We start from the raw sequence: 15,812 nt of genomic DNA, 5'->3' as shown, positions 1-15,812 counted from the left end.
TTCCCGGGACCATTCGTGTGTATCAACTCCCGACCCTTTCTAACGCCAACACATGCTTTCTTAGATACGGGACCCAAAAAACAACTCACAATACTCTAAATGTGATCTGACCGATGCCTTTTAAAGCCTGAGCATCACATTCCTGGGGTTACGCTCCAGTCTTTTCAAACTGAATGCTGACATTGTATTTGGTTTCCTTACCACCGGCTCAACCCGCAGGTTAACTTTAGGGAATCCTACACCAGGAGTCCCATGTTCTGATTTCCGATTTCTAATTCGATCGCTGTTTAGAAAATAGTCTCCGTTTCTCTTTCTTCGAACGGAGTGCGTTACAAAGTAGAATCAAGCTTAACAGCAACAGAGAAAGTGCAGTGTAGATAAACAAGAAACTGTAGTATCATAACGATGTAGGTTTTCAGGCCTACGGTCTGTCTTATCGAGTGATTTTTGTGTCCCCCCCCCCCCCCCCCCCGAATTAGAAAGATAACTGCAAATGGATCCATTTGGTTGCTCGTTTGCTCGTGTCCTAGCCAAAGTCAACACTGCCACCTAGCGTCGTACCATCAGCATGCATGGCTCTGTGACGCTTGCTCACCTCGTCCAAATCATTGAGAGTGTCTGAACAACTGATCCAGGCAACACGGACAGCAGGCCCTTCAGCCCATCAAGTTTCTGCTGACCACACCGACCCCATTTTATCCACACAGATCAACTTTATTTGTTACATATATTTACATTAATAGGAATTTGTTGTGATGTGTTGGTCAGAGTGTGACATGCAGCAAAATAACATTCAATAATTATAAAGAATTATATTAAAATAAAGATAGTTTAAAGTACATATATGTAATAAAATCTGCACAAATATATACTTGTATGTACAGTCCTTACAATGTAAACAGCATTATAAGTTGTTTAAAGTGTTTACAGTGCAGTGACTGAGTTCAAAGTTAAAAAGTAAATTTATTATCAAAGTACCTAGATAGACAGATAGATAGATAGATAGATAGATAGATAGATAGATAGATAGATAGATAGATACGTTATTGATCCTAAAAGAAATTAGTGTCACAATAGCATTACAAGTGCACAGATATAAATTTCAGAAGACAAGTAGAAAGAATAAAAAATAAAATACCACAGTCTAACAGGAGGGGTCATCACTTCCCTGGCTATAGGTTGACTCATTATAGAACCTAATGGCCAAGGGAAAGAGTGACCTCATATAGCACTGTTTGGAGCAGCACAGTATATATGACACCATATACAACCATGAGATTCATTGCTTTGTGGGCATAATCAATAAATCTCTAGATTAATTACCAAATTACAGGCCCTTCGGCCCATGTTGTGCCGAACATGTCCCTACCTTAGAAATTACTAGGCTTACCTATAGCCCTCTATTTTACTAAGCTCCATGTACCTATCTAAAAGTCCCTTAAAAAACCCTATCATATCCTCCTCCACTACCATTGCTGGCAGCCCATTCCACACACTCACCACTCTCTGAGTAAAAAACTTACCCTTGACATCTCCTCTGTACCTACCACCCCCCCCCCCCCCCCAGAACCTTAAACCTCTGTCCTCTTGTGGCAACCATTTCAGCTCTAGGAAAAAAGCCTCTACCTACACGATCAAATACTAATAATAATAAATACTTTTTTCAAATATCATGAGATGAAGAGGCCTCAAGAATGGGTCCATAAGTTGTGGGAAAATTTCAATGATGGATCAAACGAAGTCAAGTGAAGTTATCCCCTCTGGTTCAAGAGCCAGATGGGTGACAATAGACAACAGACAGTAGGTGCAGGAGTAGGCCATTCGGCCCTCCTAGCCAGCACCGCCATTCACTGTGATCATGGCTGATCATACATAATCAGTACCCCGTTCCTGCCCTCTCCCCATGTCCCTTGACCCCACTATCTATAAGAACTCTATCTAACTCTCTCTTGAATGCATTCAGAGACTTGGCCTCCACTGCCTTCTGGGGCAGAGCATTCCACATATCCACCACTTTCTGGGTGAAAAAGTTTTTCCGCATCTCTGTTCTAAATGGCCTACCCCTTATTCTTAAACTGTGGCCTCTAGTTCTGGACTCACCCATCAGCGGGAACATGCTTCCTGCCTCCAGCGTGTCCAATCCCTTAATAATCTTATATGTTTCAATCAGATCCCCTCTCCTCCTTCTAAATTCCAGCGTATACAAGCCCAGTCGCTCCAATCTTTCAACATATGACAGTCCCGCCATTCCGGGAATTAACCTTGTGAACCTACGCTGCACTCCCTCAATAGCAAGAATGTCCTTCCTCAAATTTGGAGACCAAAACTGCACACAATACTGCAGGTGGGGTCTCACCAGGGCCCTGTACAGCTGCAGATGGACCTCTTTACTCCTATACTATATTCCTCTTGTTATAAAGGCCAGCATGCCATTAGCTTTCTTCACTGCCTGCTGTACCTGCATGCTTGCTTTCATTGAGTGGAAATAATTGTTTCTGAAAATGGTGATGTGAGTTCTAAGGCTCTTGTACCGTCTTAGTGGTGACAGCAGTTAGAAGAGAGAACATCCTGTGTGTTGGGGGTCCCTGATATTGAATGTTTCATGGAGATGTGCTCCGTGCTGGGAAGGGCTTTACCAGTGGTTGGCTGGGCCGTATCCACTACTTTTTGTAGGATTCCCTATTCAAGGGCTTTGGCATTTCCATGCCAGTCCATAGACTCTCCACTACACATCTACAGGCGTTTGTCAATATTTTAGATGTCATGCTGAAACTCTGCAAACTCCTAAGGAAGTAGAGGTGATGCTGTGCTTTCTTTACAATTGCACTTACATACTGGGTCCTGGACAGGTTCTCTGAGCTAGGACACCCAGGAATTTAAAGTTAATGACCATCTCCACCTCTGATCCTCCAATGAGAACCCTGGTTTCTCTTTCCTGAAGTCCATGATCAGCTCTTAGGTCTTGATGAATTTGAGTAAGAGGTTATTGCTATGGCACCTCTTAGCTAGATTTTCAATGTCCCTCCTATATGCTGCTTCATCACCACCTTTGACTCGGCCTATGATAGCAAGCTTGAACATGACTTTGGAGCTGTACTTAGCCAGACAGTCTTAAGTGTAACGTGAGTAGAGCAGGTAGCTAAACACAGACTTGTGGTGCACCCGTGCTGATGGAGATTGTGGAGGAGGTGTTACCAATCCAGACTGACTGGGCTCTGTGTGTGGGGAAATCAAGGATCCAATTGCACAAGGAGGTACTGAGGCCAAGGTCTTGAGGTTATTGATTAATTTTGAAGGGAGAATGGTTTTGAATTCTGAGCTGTAGTCAATAGAGAGCATCCTGATGTATGCATGTTTGCTATCCAGATGTTCCAGGCTGAGTGAAGAACCAATGAGATGGCATCTGCTGTGGGCCTGTTGCGCTGGTAGGCAAACTGGAGTGATTCAAGTCGCTTCTCAGGCAAGAGATGACATGTTTCTTCAGCAAACTCTCAAAGCACTTCCTCACTGTGGATGCAGATGTTAGATGATAGTCATTAAGGCAGGTCACTGTGTTCTTCTTAGGCACCAGTATAAGTGAAGCAGTTGGGAACGTCAGACTGCTGAAGTGAGGTTAAAGATCTTCACCCAGTTGATCAGTAGACGTCTTCAGGTACTTGGTCAGGTATTCTGTCTGGGTCGGGTGCTTTTCATGGATTCACCTCCTGTACTGTAATACTGTAGATAGAGGGGGTGGGGGCAACGGTTGATTAGATTAACTGCCTGGGGGAAGAAACTTCTTTGCTGGCATGAAACTTTTGTTTTAATAGCTTTACAGTGCTTTCCAGAAGGGGGCGTTTGGAAAAGGCAGTTTGCTGGGAGGTAAGTGTCTGTCATGATATTTTTCTGAACCAAATCCTTGTCATGTCCTGCTGTGATTTTATTGGGCACAGAAGTTAAGTTGTTTTGTTGCAACTTTATAAAACTCTGGTTAGGCAACATGTGGAGTATTGCATACAGTTCTGTTCACCTCACTATAAGAAGGATGTTGAGGGTGCAAAAGACATTTACCAGGATAGTTTAGAAGGCATGTGCTTTCATGAGGGGCTTTCATGTGGGTTGTTTTCGCTGATTGTTGTGTTGTTGGCGCATGGCCTAGTGGGCAAGGCATGACTAGTAACCTGAAGGTCACTGGTTCGAGCCTCAGCTGAGGCAGCGTGTTTGTGTCCTTGAGCAAGGCACTTAACAACACATTGCTCTGCGACGTCACCGGTGCCAAGCTGCATGGGTCCTAGTGCCCTTCCCTTGGACAACATCGGTGGCGTGGAGAGGGGAAGGCCTGCAGCTTGGGCAACTGACGGTCTCCCATACAACCCTGCGCCCTGGAAACTCCAGACGCAGATCCATGGTCTCTCGAGACCAATGGATGCCACCTTTCTCTGGAACGCTGGAGGCTAAGATTCAAGATTCAAAAACTTTACTGTCATTCTAACCGCAGAATGAGACTGCGTTTCCCAGGAGCAGTGCAATCATAACATAACAAACACAACACTAAATAATAAGCATAACAACAAATAGTAAAACACAACAGCCACATGTCAGTTAAAATCAAGTTCTAAGTGTCCAGTGCAAGTTAAAAGTGTCCAAAGCAGAGTCAGGTAGAGCAGCTATTTAGCAGTCTGACTGCCTGTGGGAGGAAGCTGTTTAGTAGCCTTGTGGTTTTAGTTTTGATGCTCCTGTAACGTTTGCCTGATGGCAGAAGAACAAACAGTTCATGGAGAGGGTGTGAGGGGTCTTTAATGATGTACCGTGTGTTCTGGAGGCATCGACTCTGAAAGAGGTCTTGGACAGAAGGTAGGGAGACCCCAATAACCTTCTCTGCTCCCCTAACCACCCTCTGCAAGGCTTTTTTGTCGGCAGCACTGCAGCTGGAGTACCAGGTTGTGATGCAAAAGGTCAGCACACTCTCAACCACGCCTCTGTAGAATGTGGTTAGGATGTTAGTGGTGAGTGATGCTTGTTTAAGCTTCTTCAGAAAGTGCAATCTCTGCTGGGCCGGTTTCACAATCCCAGTGGTGTTCCTGGACCAGGTGAGATTTTCCGAGATCTGCACCACAAGGAACTTGATTTTTCCACTCTCTCCACTGTGGAGCCACTGATGCTGAGGGGTGTGTGCTCAGGCTGAGACCGTCTGAAATTGACGATCATCTCCTTGCTTTTGGTGACATTAAGCATAAGTTGTTGTCACTGCACCAGCTCTGATAGAGGTTTATAAGATTATGAGAGGCATAGATGGAGAAGACAGGGCAGAAATGTCTAATACCAGAGGGCATGTATTGAAGAAGAGAGGGGATTGGTTCAAAGGGGATGTGAGGGTAAGTTTTTTACTTAGAGAGTGGAAGATGCCTTGTATGGCGGCGGAGGCAAATACATTAGAGGATTTAAAAAGACATTTTGAAAGGCACAGTTGGAGGGATATGGACAATGTGCAGGTAGGAAGGATGAGGTTTTTTTTGGATGGGTTTCATTTACTTTTTAGCTGGTTTGGTCATTTGAGATGTTGTGAAATAAAAATGATTAGAAACTTGAATTCTTCCCCTGGTCCCATCAATACACTCCCACCACCAACCTAATGCATGAGGAGGTAATACAGCAGCCAATTAACAGCACATGTGAAAGCAAAGAATGACAAACAACTGATGTGCAAAAGTAGACAAATTGTGCAAATATATAAAAACTTAAATAAGGAAATAAATAATACTGAGAGTTTCAGTCCTTGGAAGTGAGCCTTTAGGTTGTGGAGTCAGTTCAGAGTTGAGAGAGTGAAGTTATTTATGCTGGTTCAGGAGCCTGAACTTGGTGGTGTGGGACTTATGGCTCTGGTACCTCCTGCACAATGATCATGGCCTGGAGGGTAGGGGTCTTTGACGATGTGTGCTGCTTTCCTGTTGCAACGTTCCATGTAAATGTGCTCAGTGGTGGCTTTGCTATTGACCACCTACTGCGAACTGCTCTGTCCTGGGCATTGGGATTTCCTTACCAGGCTGTGCTGCAACTTGTTAGCACACTCCCCCACTGTGCATCTGTAGAAGCTGGTCAAAGCTTATAGATGACATGCCAAATCTATGCAAACAACTAAAAAAAAGTAGAGGAGCAGTAATGCCTTCTTTGTGATGGCACTTATGTGGTGGTCCCAAGGCTGACCGTGTGATAATACCAACAAATTTAAAGTTACTGACTTTAAAGTTTCCACCTTGATCTCCTAAGAAGACTGGCTCAGGACTGCTAAGATGAATGGGGGTGGAGACAGTGATTTTCATGTTAATTATGAATTATCTGAATGCTCTGCTACCTACCTTAAAATCACCTAACTTTTGGGAGGGGGAGATGGTAGTTCTCTGTATCACTTGTGATGGGGCAAGGGCAAGGATTTGGTACATCCCTGAGGAGAGAATGAGGGTGGAATGAGTCTTGGTGTTGTTAACATTAAGTGAAACCCAACACTGGTGAGTCCTGCGGTTGATACCCAGATGCCAGAAAGTGCAGAGAACAAAACCAAAGTTCGAAGTCCAGAGGTCAGTGAGTCCGGAGGAATAACGTGGACCGGTGACTCCGCACCCAGGTCACCGGGGTTGGAGATCCATGAGAATTCGGAAGTTGAGTTCCAAAGGCTAGCGAAGTCTGAAGTTGGAGGCTTGCCGTTAGCAAGTCTGAGGGTCTGCGGTCCAGGACTAGAGGCCTGGAGGTGGCCTTTCCTTGGGTTGTGAGCCTGTCTGTGAGCCTGTGAGTGGATGGGAAAGGGATTTGTTTTGCTGTGCTTGTGTTGTTCTTGTGGCTCTGCTGAACATTGCGAACCTGTGGCACTGGCACTGGAAAGTGGGGCAACATTTGTGAGCTGCTCCCAGCAAATCTTTAGATAGTGCTGGTTGTTGAACAGACAATGCATTTCACTGATGTTTTGATGTACATGAGAAATAAATGAATCTCATTCTGATCCCTTGAATCTCAAAGTGTAGAGGATACTGGCCAAACCCTATGAGATAGGATTGGTAGAGCTCTGTCTTGCATTATAAAACTACTGAATGGTCCCCTAGAATGATTCGGTGGGCTTGTGACCTCACAAACCTCATTGTGGATATGCACCTTGTTGTTTACATGCACTGCAGTTTCTCAGTAACTGTAACACTTTATTCTGCACTCTGTTATATTCTTGTACTACCTCAATGCACTGTTGTAGATAATTGATCTGTATGTATCGATCAGTAAGACAAGGTTTCCACTGTGCTTTGAGTTCAGTTCTCATTCTCGCATTATAAGAAGGATGTGGAAGCTTTGGAGATGAAGCAGATGAGATTTACCAGGATGCTGCCTGGATGAGAGAGCATGTCTTCTGAGGAGGGGCTGAGTCAGCTTGGAGAGAAGAAGGATGAGAAGTGATTTGATAGAGGCATATATGAAAATCAGAGGCAAAAATAGAGTGGATGGCCAGGGTGGAGTTGGCTAATATGGAAGGGGGCATTATTTTAACGTGATTGGAAGAAAGCATAGTGGGGATGTTTTTTTTAAACAGAGAATGGCATGCCACACGCTGCCAGGGTTCGTGGTAGGCACAGCTAGATTAGCAACGTTTAAGAGACTCTTAGACAGGCACATGGATGAAGAAAAATGGAGGGCTATGTGGAAGGCAAGGGTTAGTCTGAATTTGCTTTTCCTCTTTGAACTGTCCATCTCCCCTCTCCATTCTCCAGGAACTCAAGTACATTCTGCATGGAGATAACTGTGCAATAACTTGACACTAACTGGTGTGAATTCTAGAATAATGTAGCATAAGATTTCATTTTTATTTGTCTCATGTACATTGATGCATTCAGTGAAGTGCATGATTTGTGTCAAAAGCCAACACAATACAAGGATGTGCTGGGGGAAATCCAGCAATTGTTGCCACACATACCAGTGCCAACATAGCATCTCCTCAGCTTACCAAACCTAAACTGTACGGTCTTTGGATTGTGGCACCCAGGGCAAACCCACACAGTTTAGGTTTGGAGGTTTGGCGCATTGGAGCGTAGAAGGTGGAGGGGGGATTTGATCGAGGTATTTAAAATTTTGAGAGGGATAGATAGAGTTGACGTGAATAGGCTGTTTCCATTGAGAGTAGGGGAGATTCAAACGAGAGGACATGATTTGAGAGTTAGGGGGCAGAAGTTTAAGGGAAACACGAGGGGGTATTTCTTTACTCAGAGAGTGATAGCTGTGTGGAATGAACTTTCTGTAGAAGTAGTAGAGGCCAGTTCAGTTGTGTCATTTAAGGTAAAATTGGATAGGTATATGGACAGGAAAGGAGTGGAGGGTTATGGGCTGAGTGCGGGTAGGTGGGACTAGGTGAGATTAAGAGTTCAGCACGGACTAGGAGGGCCGAGATGGCCTGTTTCCGTGCTGTGATTGTTATATGGTTATATGGTTATAGTTATGGGAGGAGAGCAGAGGGAACTGAACCTGGGTCGCCTCCACTGTACAATGTGACACTAACCACGATACCAAACAGCCCAGTAATGAACCACCAAATATTGCAACAACGAGGCGGTGTAATCATTGAATAAACCTCCTTTGAAAAAAGAAGAAAAATAACTGAAGCATTGACAGCAAGTTTTCATTTTGTAGCAAAATACTTTTATTGAACAGAAATAAATAAATATAATACCTATCGTTAAATATTCTCTGATATAACCCCACAGTGCAGAGCGAATCAGCATAGTGGATTTACTTGATATCCCAGACCATGTTTTAACATAAAACATTACATTTTTTATGTCCTTCCGACAGAGAGACCATTTAACTCATCAGCCTGTTGCTAACCCACATGACAGTCTCAATATTGCATCCCATTCTCTCCTGATCACCCTTGCACACCAGATTCCATCACTCACCTACACACCAGGGGCAAATTACCTCCCTACCCATGTTTTGGGGTGTGTCAGCACCAGGGGAAAAACCACACAATCATTCCTAGATGATCACGATTGAACACAGTGCCGCTACCTGCCACACCACTGTGCTGCCTGTAACCTTAAGAAGAAGGAACGATACGTGTGACCACACTGAAGACCTTGCCTGAGGCTCTCCATTGGTCCTAGCTGGCCGTGCAATATTGAGAGCAAGCTGTTGCCCCTTGCAGTAGACTCCCCCTCTCCACACAGATGGTGAGTCCAAAGAAGGCAGATACAGTTGGGCAAAGTAGCATAGCAGAAGTTGCCAATTCAGTGTTGAACTCAACATAGGGTTGCCCTAGATGCAAAGGTCTCAGACACAAATATATAGCTAGGGTGCCTAGGCCTTTTGCACAGAACTGCACTCCCACCGCCACAAAGAATAGGACAATCTCACGCCATATGTGAGGGATGATAAACCTGATTCTGATCTGGGTCTCTGTTGTGGACTGAGAGTGGGAAGGGAGCAGAGAGAGGGGAACCATGGTGGGGAGAGGGAAAGGAGAAGGGAGAACCACAGTACAGATGCACCAGTTTGTATTGATCAATAAACCAATTGCTTGGCATCAAATGACTTTGCCTGGTGTCTCAGGGCTGGATGTATCCGTGCCACACCCTGCCCCTGGCACTCCTTCTCTACACTTGATCTTAGCCAAAAGGCCGAGAAGCGATGGCACTCCTTCTCTGGCACCTGTCTCACACCCCTCCCACAGTGCTCCACCGTCACCATTCACCCGATCTACAAACTGGCTCTCTGCTCCATGTTGACAGATACAGTACTGTGCAAAGTCTTGGGCACACTGGTTATATGCATGAGATTACAACTTTTGCACAGTTCTGTATAAAACTCTGATTAGGCCCCTTCTGGAATATTACATTCATTTCTGTCATTACTGGAGGGATGTGCAGGCTTTGGAGAGGGTAAAGCAGGTTTACAAGGATGTTGCCTAGATTAGAGGAAATGTCTGGGTTACTTTCTCTGGAGTGGCATAGGCTGAGGGATGAACAGACACCTTTATAAGATCATGAGAGGCATAGATAGAACAGACAGCAGGAATCCTTCTTCCCAGAGTCAAATGCCTAATACTAGAGGCATACATCTAAGGTGTGGGGGAGCGTTCAAATGGCATGTCTTTTTTACAGAGTGTGGTGGGTACCTGGAATGTTCCATCTGGTGAGGAAGTGCAGGCCAATGCAACTAAGGTGTTTAAAAGGTGCAGGTACAAGGAGTCATCAGGTTAAATAGTTGGGCACAACACACTGGGCTGAAGCACCAGGTCTTGTGCTGTACTGTTCTATGTTCTATATTGGAACGTGAGATTGGAGCAAATCAAATTATGTGATCTTGCAATAAAGGTTCTTTTTCAATACAATGGGGATGGAGGGGAAAGAGAGCTGGATTAGAGGCTGTTATTAAACTGCAAGGAAGCAACGGCAAAAATAGGGAGAGACAGGGAAACTTTCACTTCATCTATACACAAGAGATTCTGTAGAAACTCCGGAGCAACACACACAGGATGTGGAGGAACTCAGCAGGTCAGGCAGCACGAATAAACAAGTAACATTTTGGGCTGAGTCCCATCATCAACACTGGAACGGAAGGAGGAGGAAGCCAGAACAAGAACAGGTCATACAGGTTCTATGGAGAGGAATAAAGAGTCGACTCATGAAATGTTGACTTATTATTCTTCTATATGGTTGCTGTCTGACTTGCTGAGTACTTCCAGCATCCGGTGTATGTGTCACAATTGATCTGTCACCTGTCCACTTGCAATCTTGCTACCCTGTTCCGTTCAAGCATGTAGACTCCTGCTTACTGGACAGAGTCAAGTTTCCTGGGTGTTTCTTGGTGGGGCAAAGAAATAAAAATTCCCCACTCACCTCCTCCCATAAATTACATTCAATTCATGTTCAGTGTAGCAATAATTGAAACACAGTGACACCCCTGGGTGCGAGAAATAACTATAATTACATTCCAAGGGCAGCTGCCAGCGCTGATCCTACCAGCCCAGAACAGTGCTAGTTATCTCCAAATTCAGGCTGGTGAGTTGGGAGGTGCTGGATTTCTGAGCTTAGTGTCTGCCTGGAGGTGGGTTTCCATTCCTCTCTGGGTTGTCTGGGAACCAGCGCAGACATAACGTGAAGACTTCCTGATGAAATTCCGGAATGGGAACTTTAAGGTGCAATGGCAGAGGGATAATAAATCAGCTAAGATGGAGTGGCAGAGCAGAATTGATGGGCCGAATGGCTAATTCTGCCCTATGTCTTATGGTCTAATGGTCCTATGGGTTGGGAAGGATTTGTTCTTTCTTTGTTTTATTTTTTGAGTTTGCTCCATATCTATGATGGGGGACCATAGAGGCTGTAAGCTCATAGTTTTTAGTTTTCTTGCAAGCCTCTACCTCCATCAGTCAGTCCCTTGCTTCCTCTCCTTAACTCATCTCCCTCCTGGATCTCCCTGGAGGGGATACACTTTCCACCATGTGCCTATTACATTGCATCCCTGGATTATACACTACAAGGTCATACAACACAGGAGCAGTGTTAAGCAGTTCAGCCTTATGAGCCTGTGCAATCATTTGGTTCTGTCAGTTTCCATTCTATCCCATTATCCTATTGTTGCTATGTACCTGATGTTGAGGGTGTCTTACACTAACATGTCAGTTTAAAGGGTCCTGGTTAGACCAGAGATACAGCACAGGAACCTCCGAGTTCATGCTGACTACAGACCTCCATTTACACCAACCTGGATTCTACCCACATACAAAGGGCAATTTGCAGAGGCCAATTAAATCAGGGTATGTGAAACCAGGGCACAAGCAGAACAGACAGGCAAACCTGGAGGTCAGGATCGAATCCAGGTCTCTGACGTTGTGAAGCAGCCACTCTATTCACTGTGCCACCGGTGTTGCATGGATATCCTTAAGTTAATTTAATGTGATACGTGTGCAGATACTTTCCTCGAAGTTGTGAATTCTCCTGGTAAAGCCTGCACATCATGGGACTCAAAACCTGAGCATCAGGGGACCATCTCAACTCCACCCCATCACAAAGCAAACACTCCAAAGAAGGTCTTGCCTTCCTTTGTGTCCAAGTATGTGACCACCTGCTTGGGGACTCTGGAGAAGATCCTGTCGCCGGCCTCCAGTTCAAAGATGGCACCCTGGTAGGAGGTCTTGAACCAGGGGTCGCTGTGATGATGGTAGTGGCAGACGGACTTGGTGGCTTTCAGGAGGATTGTCTCCTCTGGGTAGGAAGGTGAGAGCTTGTGCATGTCATGGCTGAGGAAGATGGTCTTTCCATCGCACTGCCTGGCGTAGAAGACCACTTGGGTGTAGATGAAGTATAGGCCGGGTTGCTGGATCAAAAGGCTGTTGTTGGAGAACTCGATGCCGTACGAGAAGGCAATGCCAACATCATCCTGCCAGATCAACTCTTTGGACCAGGCCTTGTTGGGATTTGCTGTGGATTGGTAAAGACCATTAGACCAAATGACTAATGAGCACAATTAGGCCATTCAGCCCATCAAGTCTTCTCATGTCTAATTTATTTCCCCGTCAACCTTATAGACCATAAGACGATGAGATACAGGAGCAGAATTATGCCATTTGGCCCAACGAGCCTGCTCCATATTTTCATCATGGCTGATCCATTTCCCTCTCATTTCCTATCTCCCCATATCCCTTCATGTCCTAACTAATTTATCAACCTCTGCCTAAGTATACCCACAGATTCACCACCATCTGGCTAAAGAAATTCCTCCTCATCTCCATCCCAAATGGGCATCCTTCTATTCTAAGGCCGTCCTCCAGTCTTAGACTCCCCCACCATAGGAAACTTCTTTCCTCATCTACTCTATCAACGTCTTTCAACCAACCTTTGATAGTTTTGAGGAGTGACAGGTTTCACTTAGTCTTCTGACCTCCAGTGCATACAGACTCAAAGCCATGAAACACTCCTCATATGATACCCCTTTCATTCCCAGAGTGAATGTCAAGAATCTTCCTAAAACTCCAGTCCCCAGCAGCCAACCAGAAAAGGTTCCCTTTATTCCCACTTTTTGCCTCCTTCCAGTCAGCTACACTCCATCCATGCTAGTATCTTTCCTGTAATACCATGTGCTCTTAATCTGTTAAGAAGCTTCATGTGAGGCAACTTGTCAAAGGTTTACTAAAAATCCAAGTGCGTGACATCTACTAATTCTCCTCTGTCTATCCTGCTTGTTATTTCTTCAAACTATTCCAACAGATTTGTTAAGCAAGATTTTCCATTAAGGATACAATGCTGACTTTAGCCTATTTTATCATGTGTCTCTACGCACCCCCAAAATCCATCTTTAATAATCAACACCAATATTTCCCAACCACTGAGGTCATTCCGACTGGCCTATAAATTTTGTTTTCTGTCCCTCTCCCATCCTGAACAGCAGAGTGATATTTGCAATTTCCATTTCTCCAGAACCATGCCAGAATCCATTGATTCTTGAAAGATCATTACAAATGACTCCACAGTCTCTTCAGACACCACTTTCAGAACCGTGGGGTGTACACCATGTGATCCAGTTGACTTATCTTTCTTCAGACCTTTCAGTTTCCCAAACACCTTCTCCCCAGTAATGTCAACTTCACTCATTTCTGCCCCTTGATGCAGGAATTCCAGCCGTTGCTATTCTGCTGTCATCCCGGCTATCCAATCAATTATGGCCGGTTCCTCTCTCATGCTTCCGTAATTTCCTCTACTCCACTGTAGTACTGATACATCTGACTTTTAGCCTTTTCTTCTCAAATTGCAAGGTAAATTCTATCATATTATGATCACTGGCTCCTTTGGGTTCTATCAACTTAAGCTCTCTAATCAATTCCAGTTCATTGCCCAACAACCAATCCAGAATAACTGATCTCCTAGTGGGCTCAAACACCAGCTGCTCTAAAAAGACATCACCCAGGCACTCTACAAATTCCCTCTCCACACTTCCAACCACCACTGTTTTATCATTTCCTGTCAGTCACCTTATACACTGATACTCCTGTGCTGTACGGACATAAAATCAAACTATGAGCAGTACAGTATATATAAGCTCACATGTATTTATATTTATTATGTTTTTATTGTTGTGTTCTTTATCTTTTTTGTGCTGTATTGGATCCCGAGTAACGATTATTTCGTTCTCCTTTACACTTGATTACTGAAAATGCCATTAAACATCTTGAAAAATATTCTCCGCCAGTTTTGTTCTATCCGCAGTAGAGGGCGGAACAGTCTAGCAGAGGAAAAGGATAGCCGATCCTATCACTGCGGTAACCATACTACACTGATTAATGAAACCTCAGCAACATATAATAATAAATATGTACAACATATTAACAGTCCCTTACCGGTGAGGTGAGCAGCGATTTTCCCTCTCGAGCCGTCTCCCACCTGCTTCATGAGATGAGGCAAGCCTACAGACAAGAGGGGTTTTGTCAGTGCTGGTGGGAGTAACTCGGGTTGAGAACACACAGAAACTGAAGAAGGGAGAGAGAGAAAGAGAGAGAGAGTGGGTTGGATAACAGGCAAAGAACAGGACGGAGAGGGATCTCCCGATAGGAGCAAAAGATCTCCCCCGGTCCAAACGGTTGGAGATCTCAGGAAAGTACGAAGGGAGATCCTGGGACAGGACAGAGAGATTCCGAAACCAGATGACCAGAAAATCCAGAAACAGATTACTCACCGTTACTTTGAGGAAAGCTTTCCTTGTCTCTCAGGACCGCGCTCTGTGGAAGAACAGAGAGAGCTGGGGATCAGTGCAGTCCGACAACCCTCAGCTTGGAAATCTCCCGCACCCTTCTCCGTTGTTACCGGACCCTTCTCTCATTCACTCTCTGCAGATAATCAGCACATCAAACCACCAACACAGACCCGACCCAGCTCTGGCCCGTTCTAAACTGCCCCGGTTAACCCTCGAACAGAGACTGGACATAATCTGTCGTTCGTCTGCTGAGAATTCTATCATGTTGTTAAAGGACCATTGAATGGGTACGATTATGGACTCTTGACCTCACAACCTTGTTATAACCTTGCACCTTATGTTCTGCCTGCAATGCACTTTGTCTGTAACTGTGACGCTTTATTCTAAGTATGACTGATTTTCCTTGTCCCACTTCAACAATGAGCTGTGTAATGAATGAACAGTGCGCGAGACAAGCCTTTCGCTCTACCTTGGTCCATGTGACAATAAAGACCCAATTTACCAATTTCATCAATCCCCCCACCGCCACAGATATTAAACGCTCGCTTTTGATTTGAACTTAAGGCGCTAAAAAGAGCCAGCAGCTTTGCGCCCGAAATTCGCGGCGCGTTCGGCTCCCGAGGGAATTCAGCCAAATGCGGTCGGAAATGGCAGAAAATTAGAGATGTTCGAGTGCTGAATCCCAATGGGGTTGCACGCAAGACTAACTTACAGTGAAATTCAGCCGGAAACCTAAATAATTCTATAGTTTAACTTTGGGGGATACATACCCGGTTTCCCTGTGCCGGTGTGGACGCTCCAGCCATGCGGAATAAGACGTAGAAAGCCACGGCCGCCACGGACAGCGCTGAAACAATGCAGACAACCTTTAGGAAGCGGCCGGCCGCTAAGCCCCGCTTCCCCTCTGAGCCGTCAGTGCCGTTCTCAACCTCGGCTAGCATCCTCTCACTGCTCATGGTCGCGGTTAGGTAGCGAGGGGTTTCCTGTCGCGTCTTCTCTCTCTCTCTCCGCCGAACTGCCTCTCAGCGGTGGCCGTGGGCTGCAGCGTCATTTTAAAGCATCGGCTGGGAATTACCCCCCGAGTCTCCGAGAATCGGCAAGAGGGTGTGCGATACCCA

At 45.2% G+C, this 15,812-nt stretch overlaps 1 protein-coding gene across 1 annotated transcript; it reads right to left on the bottom strand.

Annotated features, from left to right (window-relative positions):
- Positions 1 to 12,012: 12,012 nt before the first annotated feature.
- LOC132393836 (tumor necrosis factor-like) lies at positions 12,013 to 15,529 on the bottom strand. Its single transcript, XM_059969228.1, has 4 exons — positions 15,465 to 15,529; positions 14,677 to 14,719; positions 14,342 to 14,407; positions 12,013 to 12,428 (listed from the first exon to the last, which is right to left on the bottom strand). The coding sequence occupies exons 1-4, from the start codon at positions 15,498 to 15,500 to the stop codon at positions 12,013 to 12,015; spliced, it is 561 nt and encodes a 186-aa protein (XP_059825211.1). The 5' UTR covers positions 15,501 to 15,529.
- Between the last annotated feature and the right edge of the window lie 283 nt (positions 15,530 to 15,812).

The sequence above is a fragment of the Hypanus sabinus genome, chromosome 5, assembly GCF_030144855.1.
Source record: "Hypanus sabinus isolate sHypSab1 chromosome 5, sHypSab1.hap1, whole genome shotgun sequence".
Lineage (NCBI taxonomy): Eukaryota > Metazoa > Chordata > Chondrichthyes > Myliobatiformes > Dasyatidae > Hypanus > Hypanus sabinus.
Note: the sequence above shows the minus strand (reverse complement) of the source record. Positions and strands in the feature narration are given on the sequence as shown.

Coding starts and splice junctions, on each gene's coding strand:
- LOC132393836 (XM_059969228.1), bottom strand. CDS start 15,500: ATGGCTGGAGCGTCCACACCGGCACAGGGAAACCGG. Junction 14,720..15,464: donor CACCGGCACAGGGAAACCGG/GTATGTATCCCC, acceptor GTTCTTCCACAG/AGCGCGGTCCTGAGAGACAA. Junction 14,408..14,676: donor AAGCTTTCCTCAAAGTAACG/GTGAGTAATCTG, acceptor TCTTGTCTGTAG/GCTTGCCTCATCTCATGAAG.